This window comes from Cololabis saira, chromosome 10, assembly GCF_033807715.1.
Source record: "Cololabis saira isolate AMF1-May2022 chromosome 10, fColSai1.1, whole genome shotgun sequence".
NCBI classification, from domain to species: domain Eukaryota; kingdom Metazoa; phylum Chordata; class Actinopteri; order Beloniformes; family Belonidae; genus Cololabis; species Cololabis saira.
The window spans coordinates 24,005,613-24,026,333 of NC_084596.1; the positions used below are offsets into that span (position 1 = coordinate 24,005,613).

Below are 20,721 nucleotides of genomic sequence, written 5' to 3' on the forward strand. Positions count from 1 at the left end.
ACTGGGCTGTTTTTCCTTGTTTGATGCCTCTTGCTCACATTTCTAAGTGTCATGCAAAATTAGCTCAATTGTGCCCTAGTTTTCTTTGTCTTGTGTTGCATGCTTTTCTGTTTTCCTTGCCTGTCCTGTTTTATTTTACTCATTTCTTTGAAGATAGTTTCCACTTAGTCATCTCACATTTGTCTCTTACTTTGTGCTTGTTTGTTAATGTCACTTTTCATTTAATAATTTTTAAAAGAATTTGCTGAGCTGCTGGGAGCTGCTTGGAGCTGCTGGAAGCTGCTGGGAGCTGCAGGTGTCGGAGGAGTCTGTCTTGCCCCCTGATCACACTTAACCTTTTAGTTAAACACCTGAAGTGAGAAGAGTTACGCTGTGCCACCACATCATGCTGTTGACACTGAACACAGACATACAAAACACACATTATCACAAAGACTACAGAAGGTAAATGCTTTCGTTAAAGAACTGTGCATGCAACGGTTTCCGGCACTTCCATTCACAACACACAAACACATCACATCTTAACTGATACAAGTGTTCTTACAGAGTGAGCTGCCAGCGTTCAGTGAGAAAGAAGGATGAGGCAAAATTGATTGATGTGTGCTCTCCTCCAACTTTGAGAGCGATCAAGCGGTGTTAAGCGGAGGGCAGTGGTCCTGGAAAGATCTGCATCCCACAAGAAGATGTGTTTTCCTGCAGCTGTCCTCAGACCCAGCAACGAGCCTTGTCCCGTCTCCAAAGTCCTCATAGGAGTTGCAGAGCTTGTTTTTTTTCTCTTATGGTCCCTGGATTTGCTGTAAGACGGTTCTGTTTGATAAAGGGAACCTGGAACCGTGATGGGCAGACAGAGATGAGGAGGAGGAGGAGGAGAAAGGAGGATGCATGGTACCGCACTTCAGGGAGAGGAGGACGGATGCAGTGAGGAGGCGAGGAGCAGCATGTGTTGAGCGCAGAGAGTGAATGAGGGGGAGAGACTGTGTGTATAGGCGGCTGGCTCTGACTGAGCAGCTGAAAGCACTGCAGTGTTTTTCACTATGGCGCCACACAGAGAGAGGAAAGGGGAGAGCTAGATCATGAATGGAAATCAAGAAAGCTAAGCTTATGTGACTTGATGTACAGTATGTGTGTGTGTGTTCTCTTAAATTTAGAAATCCACCTCAGGCAGGATGTTGGTGTGGAAAAAGCTGGTTAATTACATCAACCATCATGTGAACATTACAGGCACACTTCACTGCACTGTACATTTTACTGACTACCCTATTTTTTCAACATTGCATTCCCATGTTACGATGCTGTTTTGGCAAGGCGAATGCTTACTTCCAGTCTTTAGTGCTGTGAAAATTACAATTTATAGTTCATTATAGCCTTGTAAAAGAAGACCTGCACTGACATCCCAGAGCAGATGTACAGTGTGGATAATGTTAAGTGGTATATAGTGAAATAAAGCATGAAAACCACTGAGCAGAGCAGCCCCTTACCTTCCTCCCCCATGTAGCAGTAATGTGACAATGCCAGATTTCATGGTTCATCGAAAATCCACACACTTTGAGGCCAACACGGCTTTATTTAGATCATTGTGATTGTATTTGATAAAACACTTAAATCAGTTCAGCAAGGCTCTAAAGAGCTTTCTAAAAGCTTTCAGATGATTATGATAATATAAAGTTTGTATTTTTTTGGAGGCATACTAGAACAACATTACGCAGATACAACCATATACATACACACATAAATACCTTTTTTTTTCTTTCTTTTTTTACTATTAGATAGTAACCCCGAAGTGCAAAGCCAAGCTCCAACCACCTAACTTCCGGGTTGATGTGGAACTAAGATTAATTGCAGTTCCTCGACTAGCCGCTAGAGGGTGGCTGCAAAAGCTAGTCAATCTCCATTCACTCCCATGTTAAAATGCTCAACTTTAGAGCAGAAATAAACATACCACAGCCTGGTTCAAAAAACTGTTTTAGTCTCAATCATTTGATTTCACACCCATGACAACTCTGTGGGGGGTGCATTTTATTGTACTTCTCCAGGAGAATGTATATAAAGCATTTAATGAATAACTTATATGATGGATTGAGAATCAGCTATCAGCTAGTCGGTTATCACTTCTTTACCCATCATCGTCATGCTACTTCACTCAGCAAAGCAACCAACCGTTTGTATGGACCGTATGTCAGCTAAATGCAACAGTCATTTTTGATTTCACTGCTGAGAACATGTTAAACGCTAAATTCGTCTGTAAATGTCTGCCAGCAGCTCTGGCGATATTTCAGCGAGGATCTGCTGAAGGAGCCGTTAGCCAAAGCTGACTTTGATTGACATACAGTGTGCATGTTCCAGCAGGCTTCCTGAGCAACACGGCTGCACCCCGTACAAAGAACCATGGATTTCAAAACCACTCTTCTAAAACCAATGGGTCACCTGACCCAATGCTTCATCCATTGTTTTATGCAGTTTGTTGTTCATATCTACAGTAACTTAGGCGTAACTTTGAGGCAGAAGTAAACATCTGGCTTAAAGCCATTCTAGGGAGCAATACCACTTCTGACCACATGGGGCATATGGATCTTCTATTTAAGAGCCATTGACAATGATCTGCTAATAAATGGACAGGGTTCTTGTAATGCCACTTTGTTGCACCAGATGCAAGCTTTGTTATGCTTGTGCCAGGGGCTGATCACGGAGTTACATCCAGTTTGCTAGTCTGATGTAAACCAAGAAATTAGTTTAGCTGCAGTTCCTCAATTTACTAATCCAGACCGGATCCAAAAGCAGTTCAATCTCCACTGACTACCGTGTTAAAATACCAAACTTTGCTGCAGAAATGAACATATTTACTGGTCCAGATCTGGTTCAGAATAAGTTTTGATATTTATAGCTAGATTTCACATCTATGACAACTGTATGGTGGGAGTTATATTTTTTGTACCACATTACGTAAAATTATATAAAGCCACAAGTTTATGAATAATTATGATCGTAGTCTTTTGATTGACTGCTGGCATATTCAAGGGCGAGCTGACATCCTTTTAGCTTGTTATCGCTTTTTACAGGACACTACACTATTAATTCTGGAGGAGCCAGTTTCTGAAATGAACACGTGAAATTAAGCATTTTGTAGTTTAACCAAAGAAAAAAGAAAAAAGGAAAAGAAAACTGTTTTATGTTGTGATTTGTTTATTTAGTGTTGCACTCCCTAATGTTAAGAAAGATTAATTCTGAAGCTGAGATGTCAGATCATCATCCTTAAAACACCTGGAATCAAAAGCTTCACAACTACAATAATCCAACTTGACGGTGTTTTTTAAAGCCTGCCTCCATTTAAAAGGGGATTTGAGGCATCTTAAAACATCATAGTTCAAGCTGAATAACTTTTAAAGGCATAAACAAGGGCATATTTGCAGACTGTGGAAAAGCCCTCTTGGGCATCTATAAACTGTTTTCACAACTTTGTGCTTCCCCTGGACATGTTAAATCATCTTGATGTGTAAAAGTGCTTTGAGTATACTGCTTTAAATCAAACAATATTTAACAGAATAAACTGCAAAATGTCAGTATACTGCCACTTTTATATCTTCTTCAGTGTCTGTTCCTGCAGGAAAACCCTGTTTTGGCCAAAGCATGTTAATTCCTCAATGCTCTGGAGCTGTGGCTGCACGGTCTGATGAAGCTGCAAACATGCTGCTGATGTCATGAGCACCCCCAAGGCTTCCATTTCCTCTCTGCTGATCCCATTTAAAAAATGTGTCAGTCAAACGCATCGGCTAAAGTTCGACCATATCTACATCTCGACCCCCCAGAGTTGAGAATGATGGCATTGAAGTAAGCTTCGGATTTGTGGCTTTCAGTTTGGTAGCTGAAGTTAAATGCAAAAAGAGTGATTTAATTGATTTATTTTATTTGTATCTAGGTATTCTTAATCCAGATTCAACTCAAAATCCACAATCCTTATGTAAGTCAAATGTTTTGCTTTTTGCTGTTTCATACATTACTATTGTTAAGCCAGCCACAAACCCACTCACAAAACGGCACAAAGATGTAACTGAGACTTACAATTGCTACAATCACAGACCAGATGGTTATATTTGGGAGGTCAGTTGATTTGTATAAGGAGTAGCAGTAGAAGAACAGCTGGGTCTGCATATTAGTACACAGGTTAGTGAGATCAATTATTTCTAATAATTATTCTAAAATTCTAATATTATTTCTAAAATGCAGAGTCTTGATGAAAAGATTTGATCCTGCGTAGGGCATATTATTTAAACGTGGCCCGGACACCGAAAGAACATTTAACTGGATCATTTTGCCTTTTCTTTTAACTGCTGAATTGTAAGCTGCGATTCAAACCCTAACTTCAGTTGTTTAATTCAGCTGTTTCCCTGAAGCAAACCACTCAGCCTTAATTGTTCTAGTCAGAACCTCTAATAGACCCCTGAAACTCTGCTGCTAACACGTAAACCTCCCTAAAAGGGATGGTGCAGATGTCGAGATGAGCAACAATGCTGCACTTACAAGACTGATGAATTCCTTTACCAGAACTAAACCCTGGATTTCCAACTCGTCCAACATCTTTCAGTGCAGCTTTGTAGTACTGTCTGTGACTCATGAAACTACTACATTCATGTATATCAATAGTAGTAATTTTCTTTGGTCGTTGCTGTGCAAATGTGGCACGCAGTTACATTCTGCATCACATAATTACAGCTCTGGAAACAGCTCGACCGAAAAGAAGTCAGTGTTGTACATTTTGTTCCTATGTTCGAAAGGCTATTGAGTGTCTAATAGGTAGTTCTCTTCTCCACTACTCACCTCCTTTTGATCAAATGAGAAATAATGAGGGTGGAAACCAAGTAAACAACCTTGCTGCAGCAGCAGTTCCACCTTTACCCTGCTTGATCCGTTCTTTTTCAATGTTTCTCTCCATTTTCTTTTTCCTCGCATGTATTCTTTAATGTCTTTTCTATTGTTTTCCTCCTCTTGGCCATCCCCATAACACCACAGGTCTTTAAGTCCATAGCCGATTTCCCCTGTGTTGCAGATTAGACTGCGAATGCGAGGCATTGCGATGCAGCATGCATACAAAACCACACAGGAAACATTGGTTGTTTAATCTCTCCTCACTTTGACTCTTTGGAGACACAATGGCCAGATTTAATGAGCTCTTTGACTGCAGGCCAACAAGTATATATTAAATACTCATAAGAAAGGTCAGCTGTGAATCAGTATGAGGGGAGTTGAGGTTTTGACAGAAAAGGCAAGGGCATCCACTGCATCTCAATCACCACGTCTGCCATCGGTAGCTGTCACATTGAATTCTCTGCAGTAACACTGAGAAATGCTGACATCTTTATTGTGACAGGGCCTACAGATGTCTCTTACCTAATGTTCCTTATGTGCCTGCCCTGCAGGCATGCAGCCTTATTGTGGGATATTGAATTACAGGGCCAAAGTGAGTGCAGGCCCATTTATTTCTAGTGCTGAAATGTTACTAGTTTATAGATTTAGTATTGGTGAACAGCTTGCACAATGTTAGTTTCAGGGCGAATAGCTAACAAGCACATTTAGGAGCTTTAATGAAACAAGATTTGTTTTGAATAAAAGCTAGTCGGAAATTAAACAGAGGACTGTTTATATCAGATATTAAAAGTGAAACATAATCTTTGTGATTTTATCAGGTAATTTATCTTTAATGTCCTTTATTTTGGCACGGTGCTGGACTGGTGACTTGTCTGAAGACTGTGTTCATTCCTGCATGAGCCTGAACAGGAGGATGTAGGTCTATGAAAACGGATGGATGGATATTATTTAATTGCGTTTTGAGTCTTTAAGTATTTACAATTAAGATAAGTGGTGTTTTGAGAGAAGTAAAATACATTTTACATCAAATCCACAGGATAAAAAAAGAAGCAATCTTTGCAGTGCTGAATTATTAATGACACATCCACATCTTATTTTTAACATTTAGGTACCGTATTATATTTCTAGTAACTGGAGTTCAGACAAGGGTGGCAGTTAAAGAAGTGATTTTATAACTGTGGGATGGCACAAAAAAATGGAGCAGCTGCATTATCTCACGTTCACATAAAATACTTTTTCTTAAATATTTTTTATTTAATTCAATTTATTTATTTTCCTTTTTGGTTACACACACACACCAAATCTGCTTCCCTGGTGATTAAACAGAGAGAAAAAGAGCAACAAAGAGTGTAAGACAGAGAGAGAGAGAGAGAGAGAGAGAGACGAGAGAGAGAGAGAGAGAGAGAGAGAGAGAGAGAGGAGAGAGAGAGAGAGAGAAAGAGAGAGAGAGAGAGAGAGAGAGAGAGAGAGAGAGAGAGAGAGAGAGAGAGAGAGAGAGAGAGAGAGAGAGAGAAGGAGGAGGAACATCAACTCATCAAGTAGAAAACTGCAGATTTTGTTTGTCATGACAACTTCCTGCTTCTGTGAGACCGATTTTTCTGTTCTCTCTGAAAACAGACAAAAAAAAAAACCTAAGACAAACACTGAGTATGATCTGAAAAGGGCAGTAATAAGCTCACATTCCCTTTTAAAAAAGATGTGAAGTGAAAAACAGGCTCATTGCGGCGAATAGCAATAAATATACTCACAGATTTCATGTTATTTTAGCAGTAATTGCTCTTTTTTTATTGCAATAAAAAAAAATGAAATGTATTCATTTGTAACTATCTAGGTTTCATTATCGTGTTTTGATTTGCCGGTGGCCTTTTCTTAATAACTTTCTTATTTAATGTTTTTATATTCTGGGTTTAGTCTTGAGTTTTTCTAGAGAAATGTTTCTTGGCTCAGTTTTTTTCTTTGACCTAGTTCAGTTTTACTTTCTAACTGTTTTCCTTGTGTGTGATGTGGTTTTGACGTCCTGCTCTGTTGGTGCCTGGAAAAATCCTCATCTGTGTCTTGTTGCATCTTATTGTTTCTTTTAAACCCACACCACCCCATATCTTACGTATATTACAACAGCCAAATATGGACAGTACTGTATGTCTGTGTTTGAAAGTTTATTTTCAAGCGAATTCCTGCAAGTCATTATTTTGACGATGAAAATAACCACATGTCACATGAAGAACACAGCAAATCCTGACATCAACACGTCCCAGCACACATCACCTCCAAACTCAATCTGATCAACCCAGTCACCCAGAATCTAATACTGGTGTCTCCGGAGACTCCTGATACATCCATCCATTTTCTATACCCGTTTTATCACCCCTGTGGAGCCTATCGCAGCTCATTACTGGCGAGAGGCAGGGGTACATCGGTATATCGCAGACTCCTGATACAGAAAACATGAAAACATCTGCACAAAGTGTGACAGCTACGTCTTAAATTCTGCCTGGATGCAGAAATGTGAATACATGCGTTTCAAGGACACCTTTAATCCTGTCCTGCAGTATAAGGACGAACAGCATGTCTTTCAGGTCTATTTTATTCATTTTCATTCTATTGTTTACTCTCTGGTTTTGAAAACAAATAAATGCAAGGTACAAGTGGGATATTACAGCAAAAATTCAATTATTTGATAAGTACCATGAATTTATTGGATTGATTCAAAATCTGAGCACAGAAATCATGAAGGTACAACCAGGAGAAGGCTGAATTAGCAGCTCGGGGCAAAGTGGCTGAAGAGGTGCTCGATGTCAGCACCTCTCCAAGCACTGACCAATATTATAAATGGGATAAAAAACAAAACAGAAATCCCAAATTCCACCTTTTCTAAATCGAAATTATGAGCTAAGAAGGAGCTAACAGACTATTTAGGATGCAGATGTGAAAATAATCAGCAGCAGGATTAGCACTGTTGCCTCACATGAAGAAGGTTCCTGGTTCGACTCCCAGCAGGAGTCTTTGTCTCACAGTCCAAAAACATGCATGTAAGTTAGTTGGTGATTCTAAATTGTCCTTAGGTGTAATAGTGGTGGTGGTGTGTGTGTGTGTGTGTGTGTGTGTGTGTGTGTGTGTGTGTGTGTGTGTGTGTGTGTGGATTCATCCACTGCGGAGACCTCTTACAGGGCATAAGTGTAAATTGTAGAGAGACAGATGTGAAAATAATGCGTTAGATTTGCTCTCAAATACCCCATGACCTGATAAATATTCTCTTCTTTTTTAGACCAAACTCGTTTTTACGTCACTGTGATTTAGAATTGTTGCTGTACCATCAGGTTTATTACAAAGGTAAATTTGTATCACTAATATAATGACTTTTGATACAATGATGAGTAGAAAAAAGTTTGTTAAAGTGTTTCATAAATTATGCAAAGTGGACACTGTTATTCATAAGAAGCAGGCTATTCTAAGCATATAACAGTCCTGTGAGAAAGAAAAAAGTATACCCCACTTCAACACTAAGGTTTAAACATAGGTGTCATTTTCTTTTTTTTACAATAAATGCCTCATTATTCACCTGAGGTTGTACTTAGGGCTGGGGCGGTTTTCATTGTTCTAGACCACGGTAAAAAAGCGAAAACATTATCAACACTAATCCCCGCCCACCAAAAAAGAGAACTAAATGTTGTTGATGGCTTCTTTTTTTTCTTTCTGTTACATTAGCCAATAAAAGGTTTCAGGTTTTTATTGATATCATAGCTCCATGGCAACTTGCTGAGCAACAGAAGATGCCTAAAAGGGTGCGTAACCGCGGTTACGAGGTCATAACCGCGGTATGTGACCTTTGACCGGTGTGGCAATATTCGGTTACCGCGACCAGCCCTACAAACTTTTGGACCTGATAAAGATCAGCGATTTTTTATTATGTTCTATATGTTAAACCTGAGGACTGAAGAGGGTGTACTTACTTTTTCACATCTCTTTACAGAATGCAATATCCCACCTGTAGAACATGCCGGGACACAGATGAGCAGATGGCTGAAACAAATGGACTTGTACGGGGAGATTCTCCTCCACAGTCTGCTGCTCCCGAGGTGTGCTGGCATCAAAACTTCCTGAGGAGAATAACATGGCTCCTTCCCCCTGCTTTTGAACGATGCTCGAGCAGCGATCCAGTCTCGGCCTCACTCTTGGCCTGGGCACAGGGATATCTCCACAAGCGGCCTTCAGATACATGTTTCACGTAGGAAGATGAGACTCTTCTTCTATTGATGTCAAATCCCTCGCAAGAGTTCTTCCAACCTAATCGAGTCGTTCAGTCCCCATAAAATACTGGTCATCTGAGACAACGGGGGACATGAATTTGTTTTGCTGAAGAGTTTCCGTCACGCCTCTGGGCGAAGCGTTCCCCTGACATAATTTACATAGGTGTATCCAGCCGAGTGCTCGGACAAAGCCAGCACGGCCAGTACAGCAGGAATAGCGCTCACGCAAATAGATCGAATCCACAAACAGTATCAAAGCATGTAATGGAGAGGGGGGCAGAAACAGCTCTATGTGCCATACATGTGATGTCAAATTTATTCTTAGATGAATGACAAATTAAAAGACAAAGACAGTCTTTCTTCGAGCTCTTGTTGGCTCCAGATAGGCAAGCCTGCTTGTGGGAGAGAAGCCAAATAAAGGTACAGGAAATTTTCCAGTCCACTTAATAGAAATATGGTCTTGACATATTTGTTGTAAGTAAAGTCAGTTCAAGTTACTCATGAAATCTTAAGCTGAAGAACTCAGAGCGTATAAATGATGGACAGGACCATCTGTTGTTGGATGTGAAGTCGATGCAGAAGTGCTTTGAATTCCAACACCAGTGGCTCCAAAATCTCCAGCTCCAGTAAAAGCAGTCTGTCAGAAAATCATCAATATGTATACATTTTCCCCCACATGTCATTAAAGTATTGTTGACTGCATTCACCCACCGTTGGTGGTTCCTTTTAAACTTTTGTTTTATGGGATCACTATGCTGCTCGACCCTCTGTTATGAAGATGCTTTACATGTTTTTGTGGTTGAGTTTAGAAGGATTTTAAGTCGTTAAGGGAAACTGATAGCAATATTGCTCCCTGGGAAGTTTCCAGTAAGCACTGGTTAAAGTAAGAGACAAGTTCTTCTTGAGTCCATTAAAGAGTTTATTCTTATGAGCCAGTACCGAAAAGCAACACCCAAGGGTGTTGGTTCTTCTGGCTCTGGCTATAACTGCCCAGTTTCCTGGCCTTGAGCCACCTCTAAGGTCCTGCATCTGCCAGCCCCAGCTTCTGACCCTCCTACCTCCTGATTTAACCTCAAATGACTCGGTTTCATCCAACTCGTAGACTCCTGCCAGTTAACCAGATAGCCCTGGATGGCCCAGGGTCCTGCCTACTGTAGTGTCACTTTTTTCCAAGTTTAATAACTTTCCTGAAAGTAAGCCCATCCAAACAGAAGAATGACACATTGCCCAGGGGCCTCATTTATAAAAGAGTGCGTAGGATCCACACTAAAAGTGCACGTAAAGCCAAAAGCCGAAAATGGCGGGCGCAAAAAAAATCCAGATTTATAAAACCGCCTGCATGCACACTTGCACGCACACTTGCACGCACACTTGCACGCACACTTGCACGCACACTTGCACGCACACTTGCACGCACACTTGCACGCAATGTTCATTTTATAAATCACAGTCCAGCTGGAAGGTTGCGCAGCTGAATTCGCCTCATATCCCGCCCTCTACACGCCCACTTCTTACCATATATGGGCAATGCAAAGTAGTATTTGCATATGAAAGAGCCTGCTGAGCATGTGCAGCGGCTTCCTGCAGCTTGTTAGGGCGTCAGGATGAATGAACGTGTCGAGCCACCATGCCACTAAATCTCACGGAGACTGAGAGGGAGATGTTGTGGATGAGGTGGAGGACAGGAAAACCACATTATTTGGTGGTCACAGTAAAAGTAGAAAAAGTATATAAATAGTATAAAATAAAGCGAGTGAGTGGCAGCACGCCGTTGCTGCGCTAAACACCGTGAGGGCCCCGGCGTTACAGGGGGGACATGTCCCCCCGTCTTTTCAAAATCATGTTTTTGTCCCCCCCACTTTTTACAGTTTAAAAACTAGCGGTAGGCTCAGCCTGTAATTGCAAATCATCAAGACACTCTGTGCGAAGGCGATGCGAGAACGGCCCGGCAGCCCCGCACCCCCTCCTCCCCCCCCTCGCCGCGCATCGCCGCGCGTCGCCGCGTACCCTACGGCGTAGGCTCTGCGTTGTTTTAATGAGGAACCATAATTTAGGCTTACATCCGCACGTAAAGGTTTCACGCGTGCGTAAAACTCATTATATATATAAAAAAATCTGTGTCCCTCATTTGTTCTGTCCTCAGTCACTCTACGGTTGTCGCGGTGGGTGAAGAGGATCCGACGTGTCCTGGTACTGCGGCTCCAGCAGCAGCAGAGTTCTGACTGACGCTGAGCTTCAAACACAGAGGGACACGATCAGCGCTATTATATTATAAGTCTGATATATGTTTTGATATGTGATGACATTATTAAGAGTATGACATGAATCTGGCTTCATTTCACCACCTCACCGCCTGCGTCGCCAGTTCCCCATATCTTCAGACTGTTCCTACGGGAGGGTCGGGGTTGCCGTAGGGATACGCAGATTTTTCGGTTAGTTTTTTCTTTTTAAATCCCAACCTTTGCGTAGAAGGTGGCTTGCGCATCTTTCAAGCCCTGTTTTGTGCGCAAGCAAGCTTTATAAATGAGGCCCCATATCTTCCTCTTTCTCAGTGTTTTGGTTCGTTAGAAATGGCTTTGCCATCTTAAGGAAATGTTGATGCCAATCTTCCAGGTCTTGAATATTTCACAGACAATCATTCTCCGCGGTCAGGCATCCCCCCTCATTGTGCTCCTAATCCTGTCCCACACTTGGCTTACTCTTTCACGACTTTTTAGTATTGAGACAGCACGGGAATCTGCTCCAATTAACCCCAACCTGTGGAGTATTCACCTATTCACTATCCAACAGCCGGGCTGCATCCAACAACTTGTGTTTTAAATACCCTCATATCAGTACTGCTACAGAAATACTGTGTCTATGGCAACACCAGCTTCCAGCAGGGCCTCTAGACGGGCTCTTTTGTCTTTTTCCTCCCCTTTTGATGGTAGACCTGGTTGCCAAAGTTCTACCTTACCCATGGAGAGTCCCCTGCATCGCCCCACTCCAGCTCTGTCCTTTGCTGCCTGCCTGTCCTGCAGGCTGGACTCAGTCTTCTGCACCTGCTTTTTTCTTCTTGAGAAACAACAACAAGTTTGTTTATTAGTTACAATAAAACAAGTGTTTATAGAAGAATTTCAGAGTCATTGGAGATGGAAAAATTATTTCTAATCATCCAGGAAATATAAATATATTGGCAGAAAGAACATGTAATGCATACACACTGAACACTATGAGATTCCATGGAGAGAGAAGTTCCTCTTTATTTAGTAAGTTAAACCTGCCTGCCCTCTAGTGGAAAAATAATATTTAGCAGGAAAGTCAAAGAAAACCAGTCTCTCACAAGTTCATTCTAAGTCTGAAAAGACAAAGTGACTGACATCAGTTTTGTTTGTTCTTTTCTGATTCAAGAAATTAATAATAATGAGAATGCAAAGCTTCCCTGAGACAATAAAAAATAAAATCACCTGTGTCTGCTGGGACCTGAGATCACCTGTATCGACTGGCTGCTCGAGACTCACCAGTGTCTACTCTCATTTCCATAGTTATGACCATGTAAAGCACCAAGCTGATTCACATGTACCCATGAAAGGAAATCCCCCACTTCCCCCACAAGGAGCTAAATGACTGTTGCATCATTCAAGAGTGCCATAAACATGACATTGAACTCGCTGGAAATGCATTATTTTTGTTTTGTACCTTTGTAGAACTATTTTGCGAAACCTTTTGTGTCAGGATAAAAAAAATAAAGAAAATCTAAATCTTTTTGCTCACTAAGTCATTCACTCTTACGCAGATTTCCCACAAGGATGTATATAGTTCTGCATAGAAAATATTTTCATGATGTGTACTGTGAAAAATGATGCAAAGTAATGTATTAAATCTGACAACAAACTCAAGAGAGACCTTGGGTGAAGCTGGCGTTTTGCAGCAGGAGTTAATAAACTGTGAGAACAGAGTACCGTCTAAATTTAATCAATGGTATAAACTAACAGAAACTGCTTCCGATGTCAGCTGTGAGCTAATGTCAAGCTTAACAGCTTGTCAAAATAACAAGTTTATCAAACTGGTTGTTTATCTGGAAAATTCTGCATCGCTAATCACAGTTGTACTTGTGTGCTCTCTTGTGGACAGAGAGGAGATGGCAGTGATTTCCAAATAATTCAGTTTAGCATCTTCACCTCAAGCATATATTTATACAGTATAGCCATAGTCCAGAAAAAAGAAAAGAACTCTGCCTCTTTAAAACACATGTAAGTATGAAGGTGGTTGCATGTCCATTCTCACAGGGACAAACATGGTAGCTACAGCCGTCATTCATTCATAGATGTCAACATATGAGTATTGGGACTGTGAATCCAGGTGAGGTGTTGGATGAATGTGGGCGACGGGAGGGCTGAGAGCACCTCCATGTCTGCTGTGTCCTTCCAATCAGCAGACACGCGGAGGCAGAGCATTTACTCTATTTTGGTCCCTGGATATGTGATGTCTTTTCTTCACTGCTCCCTGATGAGTGACTCATCCACACATGTACACAGTCTGCAGGCAATGAGAAAAGAAGAAAGAAATAGAAAAAAAAATATCCAGATCTTGTTGTGTGGAATGTCAGGAGTAGGGAATAATGCTGCTTCTTCACAAACAAATGAACGTTAACAAAGCACAGTGGCAGGTTCTTCTGGACATGCCGTGAAAATCTGTAATCACTCAAAAGGTGTTGATGATGTTCCACAACTGAACCCCAAAGAGCATCAAAATCTATCTGGTCTTCTCTAACACACATAACACCATTGCAGGTCAGCTCTCAGCCCTCTGAGCTATCCAGGCCGTGCTGCTTCAGCAAAGCAGCTGGCATTTGTAAAGACAGTTTTACAAGACATCCTATACCTATAGCGAGAGAGGCTGACTGCACAGGGGACAGTGGATCAGCTGCCATCCTGAAGGTTGCTGGTTCAATTCCCGGCCTTGCAGTCTATTTGCTCCACATGCGTTCATCTGTGTGTGATTGAGTGCATGAAAGGGAAAAAGGTCCGCCTTGACTTAACAGGAGAAGATGTGCTTGTATTGAATGTGTGGGCGGGTGAATACGGCTTGTGGTGTAAAGTGCTTTGAGTGGTCAGGAAGACTAGAAAAGTGCTTCATAAATACAGTCCATTTACAATTACACCTCCCTTTAGTGCTGCTGCAAAACAGAACAGTTGATTACTGTCTGAACACCTGGTATAATAAATTCTGCAAACGCAAATAATATTATGTGACTCCATTAAATACAGTAGTACTGCATACAGATCTCCTCTTGTCCATTCACAGCTACTGTTTGTGCAGCATGTTCAGTGTCCTTTAGGGAGGACAGAGACAACAAACACAACAGTGACAGTAAAGGAGGAGGGTTGAAACATGTAAAATGAATCCTAGAACAACCCTAGAAGCCCTGCCCAGTATCTCTGGTCATGTGCTGCATGTGATGTCATGAGCTCAGTTTTTTCCAAACTACAAACTATGACTTCCCAAAGCTTTAAGGATGATCTTTGAAGTTTTCAAACAAGCTGCCATGTTCCATGTCTTAACAATTTACCAAACGGTGTTATACAAATGTGGAAGTTATTTCTTCAGAAATATGACAGTAATGAAAAATATATATAAACATACAAACACAAAGAAGAATTATGAATGTATAAGTAGAGAAATAATATTCAAATAAATAAAGTGCTCTGGCACTTTAAAACCAATATCTTGTAATTTTTTTCTTTTTACTTTATATTCACTTAATATTACTTGTTTTTTTGTATTTCACCAAATCCCCACAACAAATTCCTTCTGTGTGTTAAAAAACAACTTGGCAGTAAATTTCTTTCTGATTCTGATTCTGATCAGAGTGGGAGTGGGGGTCATCAAGTTATTCACCATGAGAAGTAAAACATTAATGATTTCAACCTTTGAACGATTTTCATCACGAAAGCAAGATATGTACAGTATTTAATCCAGAGCGAGGATAACTGATGTGCACAAACAGAAGAAATTCAAGATGAAGACTTCCGTGGCTCTATTAACTTTATCCCTCCTTCAGTTGTGTGTGGCTGAGATCTCAAATAACCAAGCAGAAAAAGCTAATCATACTGAAGGTACCAGCACTCAGGCAGCCTGTAGCTGTGCTGCCGACACAACATGGAACCAGAAGAGCTACTGCCAGCTTTTTGATATCATAAAAGAGCTGGAGGCCAAATTAAAAAACACTGAGAAGCAACTGGAGGATCTGGCATCAAAAGTCCACGGTAAGAAGTGCAATTCTCTTTGCAAATGCGAGAAAAAGAAAGTATATCTAAGAGTGATTCGAATCACTCACTCTCCTGTGTAACCTGTCAAGTTAATCGGGTGGCATTTGGAGCTTCTATCAGCGGAGGTAACACTATCGGACCATTCAACACGGAGATCACACTGACCTACACGAAGGTCCATGCAAACACAGGCTCATACAACCCTGCAACAGGTAAGCTTACCACATTTGTATTCAGACGTTTTTAAATACTGCTTTTAAGTGTGGATCAGGTAGAAGACAAACCTTGAAGAGAAAATGTGTGGATCACTTCCAGGTATTTTTACTGCTCCAGTCAGAGGAGTCTACTACTTCAGCTTCTCTGGTCATAATCGTTCATCCAGACCAATGGGGCTGCGACTGATGAAGAACGGAGAACAGATGGTTACTGTGTTCAACCACGCTGCTGGAAGTCGCCCCGAGACAGCAACCAATGGAATGAATTTGGTGCTTGAAGCAGGAGACCAGGTATACATGAGACTGCGGCAGAACACCTGGATTTTTGATAATGCAAACGAGCACAGCACTTTCATCGGCCATTTGTTATTCCCCCTGTAATTGTATCACAGGGTTGGTAGCGGTATAATACACTGTTGTAATAACATTTGTTTAAAAAGGTTTTCATTTCATGTATACACTCACAGGAACTTTTGTTAGGTATACCAGGTGTACCTAATGAAGTTCCTGGTCAGTCTAATCTTCAGTATAAGACTATTGAGATGGCAACCAAATGAAAAATGTAAACCTGAGTAAAATGTACATAAAAGGAAATATGATTTCTAAATGTCTTACTGAAATGTCTGTGACAAATACTAAAGAGATCTAGCACAGCTGCTCTTGTTCACCCATGTCTTTACAGGGCTGTTTATAGGAGTCTGCTTTGATAGCAGAGTGCAGAGTAACGGCTACAGCAGCATAAGCTTAGGACACACAAATATATTCTGAGCACATACTACACTAAATAGTCTTTAAACAACTTTATATAATGCCAAAGGACCTAATTCAAGAGCTTGCATTGAGCTAAGACAACCATGTATGTGAATGGTAGATAAATATTTGATGGCAAATTTGATTCTCAAATAATTGCATCTGTCCCACCTGCAAGTCACAGACAGACACGTTTCTGTTTCTGCCATAATCTTATCTCATTTAATGCCTTAAACTGACCCAGATAGACGAATAGCCTGAATTAAAAACCATGTAATAAATCCTCAGTGAAACCCTGGAATTGAACTTCAGTCCATTTCTTTCTTTGCTTGTGTTTTTTTTGTGACTGACATTAAAACAGGCCTTCACTACTTAATAATAAAATGAATTGAATACTTACAATTGCATAAACAAAACAAATAAAACATCAATAAAAAGTAAGTTAGTCAGTTTTCCTGATGGGAATACATCAGGAAAACTGACTATCTTTTTTAATGTAGGAAGGAAAAAAAAAAAAATAAATAAAATAATATTCATGTTTTATTCAAAACATTATGTGACATTTTATTTCCTTCCTACATTAACTATATAACCTCTGCTGGGAATTTGCTCCGACTTTCAAAGTACAGTGATATCAATCATTAATATGATTGATATCTATGTTTCTATGTTTGTTGGAGTATGATTGTCGCCGTGCCTCGTGTCCAAGACAAATTTCTCCTAAGGGAGACAATAAAGATTCATCTTATCTTATCTCTTATGTGTGCAGACAAGGTAAAAAAAAAAAGGTACAGTGATGGCAGGTTTTGAAGGTGTGTCCTAGTCTGAGCTGTGACGTAACAGTGTGGTGTGAAGAAGCTCAGCGGATGCCATATTTTTTAAACCTTAATGGCCCCATAAGAAAAGTCAACTTTTTTTGGGAGGAGTTTTTGAGTTGGTCATTCCAGACATCCAAATAAAGCTTCTCGCATTCGTGTTTTGTTTCTTTTTCCCAAAACATGTCTGTGATGCGATCTGTGATGTGGTGTGTGCATTTAGAAATTCTTTTTACAATGTTCTTGTAGACCTTGATAAATTTGAGTTTGTCACACCACATAAAAAAATGAACATTAGTTACTACCCAGCCAAGCATGACGGATCAATAAAATGCATGAAAATCCCTAACAACCACATAACTGCATCCAGCTTTGGGAAGCTTTACTCATGCTCACATACCGATGTCTTGTTCATTATTGTAGTAAGGTGGTAAATATATTTACACCACATAGTAAACAGTAAAAAATAAACAGACTCAGACACGTATACCTGATGAACACCAGATACACTTTTCTGCACAAACACAGGTTCTTAGTAAACACATACTCTGTAGGGTCCTAATATATTTCAGAGAACAAAGTAGGTGAAAACTTGAGCCTACTGGTGTCAATATAAGGAAACAAACTGCAGAGGATGAAGTGGAAGTAGGAACTTGTGTGTGGGGATGGCCAACCACAGGACGGGGTGCAGTACTGGATGTAAAATTGTAATCTGCATCAAAGTGATGGGCTGATCCACACACAATCAAAAACACCTTGATATACCTGATCCCCTTGCACACGAGCCGTCACAGGACAAAGAACAGAATAAATGTGCCATTAGCTTCTAAGGTCTGATGACGTTTTGCTTCTTCCTGTGTTCGGCCTCTATGCAACGTTAGGCTAAGCTACTTCAGGCTTCCTATTTACGACACAGAAACAAATCCTAGCATGGGGTATTCTCCAAAAAGTTGCAGTTGGTCTTTGGTGTACATTTATAAGTCATCCTAAACTTATTTTCCAAAGATGCAAGTTTTGGTGCTGACCTTTAAGGCATGATCAAGATCCTCAATGTGTTATTGATTTGTTAGTGCTGCAGTCTTCGTCTCAAACCGTCCGCTCATCCAGCTAGACTGTTAAAGGCTCCCCAAAGTCGGGTAAAAAATCTGTGTGTTTCATAAATGGGCCGCATCTGGTTTGCTGTCTGACACGAACCAGGAAATGAAGAAAACTGTAGTTCCACCACTGACCACCAGTTCTCATTTCAGGTCTTCCTCTACTGCTCATTTCAAATTTTGTATCGGTGTATTGGGACCACAGAGATTAGAATGTATGTACAGATTTGATTAAAATTAGTATCCAAGTTTAACATGAGCTAAGCCACCCATGATAAAATAGCTAAGTTGTAGTGAGTAAGCTCAGGTGGGGGTATTAAAGGTGACTTCCAGGCCTGTTCACTCGTCCCATTTGCCAACTTTTAGATTTTTTGGAGCTGGGCAGTTTAGGTTCCTGTCAATTTGGTGCCAAGCAGAGGAACAAAAATCAGATGGGGCTTGTCCAGTTCCTCTTATGTAGTCTATGCATTTGACTTTCTATTTCATGTCCGCTTTTATTATTGTATTCCATCATTTAGAGATATCTGTGAACAGTCTATACCTACTCACTTTAAAATGGCTTTCTTCTTTACTGGGTTTTATTTCTTGTTTTGTAGTTTTATTGTATTTTGTGTTTCAGTGTGTGTTATAGTTTCAGTTTTTTTATAAAATTGTTTTATGGTTTGTGCTCAGCACTTCGTTTCAGCTAAGCTGTGTTAAAGGACTTTACTACTAATAAAGTTGAGTTGAGTTAAAAATGGCTAGTGAAGGTCCACACTGCATAACTGTAACTGAATGTGTGACGTGTCAGATGTCATGCTGAGTATACATGTACAGTATAGGACTAAGTGGTTTAATACAGGCATAAATGCCTGGTAATGAGATAGAGGAGATAAGCGGCTGTCAGGGCGGGGTGTCTGCAGTAGTTAGAGAGTGGATTAGGTGATCTTGTTGAATCTGTCCCCTCGTCTGTCAGGTCAAACAGCTCGTGGTTTAGCAGTCACACTGTAAAATGAATCACATGATCTGCTTTTATGCTGCTTTTATGCCCAAATCAGATCACATGGAGCCACATCAGGCACTTATGTCAAACATGTGAACTCTATCTGATCTTTTTCCTTCAGTCCCCATCAAATAATCAAGCTCAAGTTCCAAAGATTTCAGGACCTACTTTTACTGAGTATTACAAAACCAAGGTCATGCCCTGTGTGCGTCTCTATAAGGAAGGATAAGCTGTGAAAATGCACCAAAGAATTAAGAGGAACTGCTTATCTGTTTCAGCATTTTGTAAATCTGAGGTGAAGTTACACAGGAAGTATCCTATCATCCACCCTTCCTTTCCACTGTATGCTACTGTATCAGAGTTTAACATATCAGTGGGCCAGGGGTGAAAGAGGCAGTGACATGCAAATGTGGCACAGGTAACAGGCAGAGAGCCATTTCATTAAAATTGTAAGAGACATGCGCGGAAATATGTTTTTATGCTTGTATCCATGAAGTCTATATGCTGAAAAAAAGGGAACACAAATAAGACATTCCAGATCTGAATGAATGAAATGTTCTCATGAAATGTTCTTCACATAGCTGAATGTGCTGATAACTAAATCACACAACAGGGTTTTTCCCCCAAAACAGCAACTCCGCTTTACTTTTGCATTCGCATATTATGACTAAGACAAACTGTACGTGTTTCCAGCTGAGTCAAGTAGCACAGTCACAGGAATCTCTGGTGTGGAGAAATACAAGAGTCTTTATGCCCTTGCTGCATCTGACTGTTACTTGGCTTCAGAAAGAGCACAAATACAGTTGAATGGAAATATTTGGGACAGTTGTCCAGTTTAGTTGTCAGGCTTATTTAAATGATCCACAAGTTGAAAGGAGTTTGTTAGTAGGTCATTAAAGAAAAAAAAAATTTATTCTATACAGATTCATCTTCTTAATAATAATGCTGATATATTTTTCAAAAGTCATTCAAACATTGCTTTTCATAACAGTTCAGAAGAGAGGTAAGAGATGATGTGATGTATTTTCAAGAATGAGTCCTCTGAGAGTGAAGCTGGATTTGAAAAGCATGTTGTTATATTAGATGTAAACAAATTAAGTAAAATAAATTCTTCTGAATAAATGTAGACACTTTAAGAACAAAATTTGAAATTAAGAAATAAATAAAGTGCGTCCACTTTACACTGACATGTTGAAACATATGAAGTCCTGTTGCTGCTTATTCCGGAAACTCAGCTGACATTTTAAAAATTTGGGCAAACTTGATGGATCTTCTTGGTGAGTGGTTATCTATCCATCCATCCATCCTCTGTTCTTGCTTCTTCCTATTCTGGGTCACAGGGGTCTGCTGGAGCATATCCCCGTCATGTTCAGGTAAAAAGATGGGGGTGCACGAGGTCAGATTGCTAGACCATCATAGAACCATAGACACATACACACACACACACACACACACTTCTATGGACAATTTAAAATCACCAGTTGCCTAACATGCACACTTTTGGACT

At 40.4% G+C, this 20,721-nt stretch overlaps 2 protein-coding genes across 4 annotated transcripts in view; one reads left to right on the forward strand and one right to left on the reverse strand.

Moving 5' to 3' along the window:
• The window catches only part of kcnab1b (potassium voltage-gated channel subfamily A regulatory beta subunit 1b), a 48,285-nt gene extending 38,990 nt beyond the window's left edge, over nucleotides 1-9,295 (reverse strand). The window contains exon 1 of one of the 3 annotated variants that reach the window (XM_061732170.1): nucleotides 8,846-9,295. In XM_061732170.1, the coding sequence (XP_061588154.1) occupies nucleotides 8,846-9,078 (233 nt within the window). In that variant the 5' untranslated portion in view covers nucleotides 9,079-9,295. Of the gene's footprint in view, nucleotides 1-544; nucleotides 962-8,845 lie in introns of those variants that run through there. The other 2 variants (XM_061732173.1, XM_061732172.1) reach the window with 2 other exon arrangements.
• Nucleotides 9,296-15,039: 5,744 nt separating this feature from the next.
• LOC133451950 (cerebellin-4-like) lies at nucleotides 15,040-16,624 on the forward strand. Its single transcript, XM_061731113.1, has 3 exons — nucleotides 15,040-15,355; nucleotides 15,448-15,570; nucleotides 15,674-16,624. The coding sequence occupies exons 1-3, from the start codon at nucleotides 15,109-15,111 to the stop codon at nucleotides 15,952-15,954; spliced, it is 651 nt and encodes a 216-aa protein (XP_061587097.1). The 5' UTR covers nucleotides 15,040-15,108; the 3' UTR covers nucleotides 15,955-16,624.
• Nucleotides 16,625-20,721: the final 4,097 nt, after the last annotated feature.

Bases quoted from the DNA above. Each gene is read 5' to 3' on its own strand.
- LOC133451950 (XM_061731113.1), top strand. From the start codon at position 15,109: ATGAAGACTTCCGTGGCTCTATTAACTTTATCCCTCCTTCAGTTGTGT. The intron at 15,356-15,447 runs GTAAGAAGTGCA...TAACCTGTCAAG, and splicing joins TCTGGCATCAAAAGTCCACG to TTAATCGGGTGGCATTTGGA. The intron at 15,571-15,673 runs GTAAGCTTACCA...GATCACTTCCAG, and splicing joins CTCATACAACCCTGCAACAG to GTATTTTTACTGCTCCAGTC.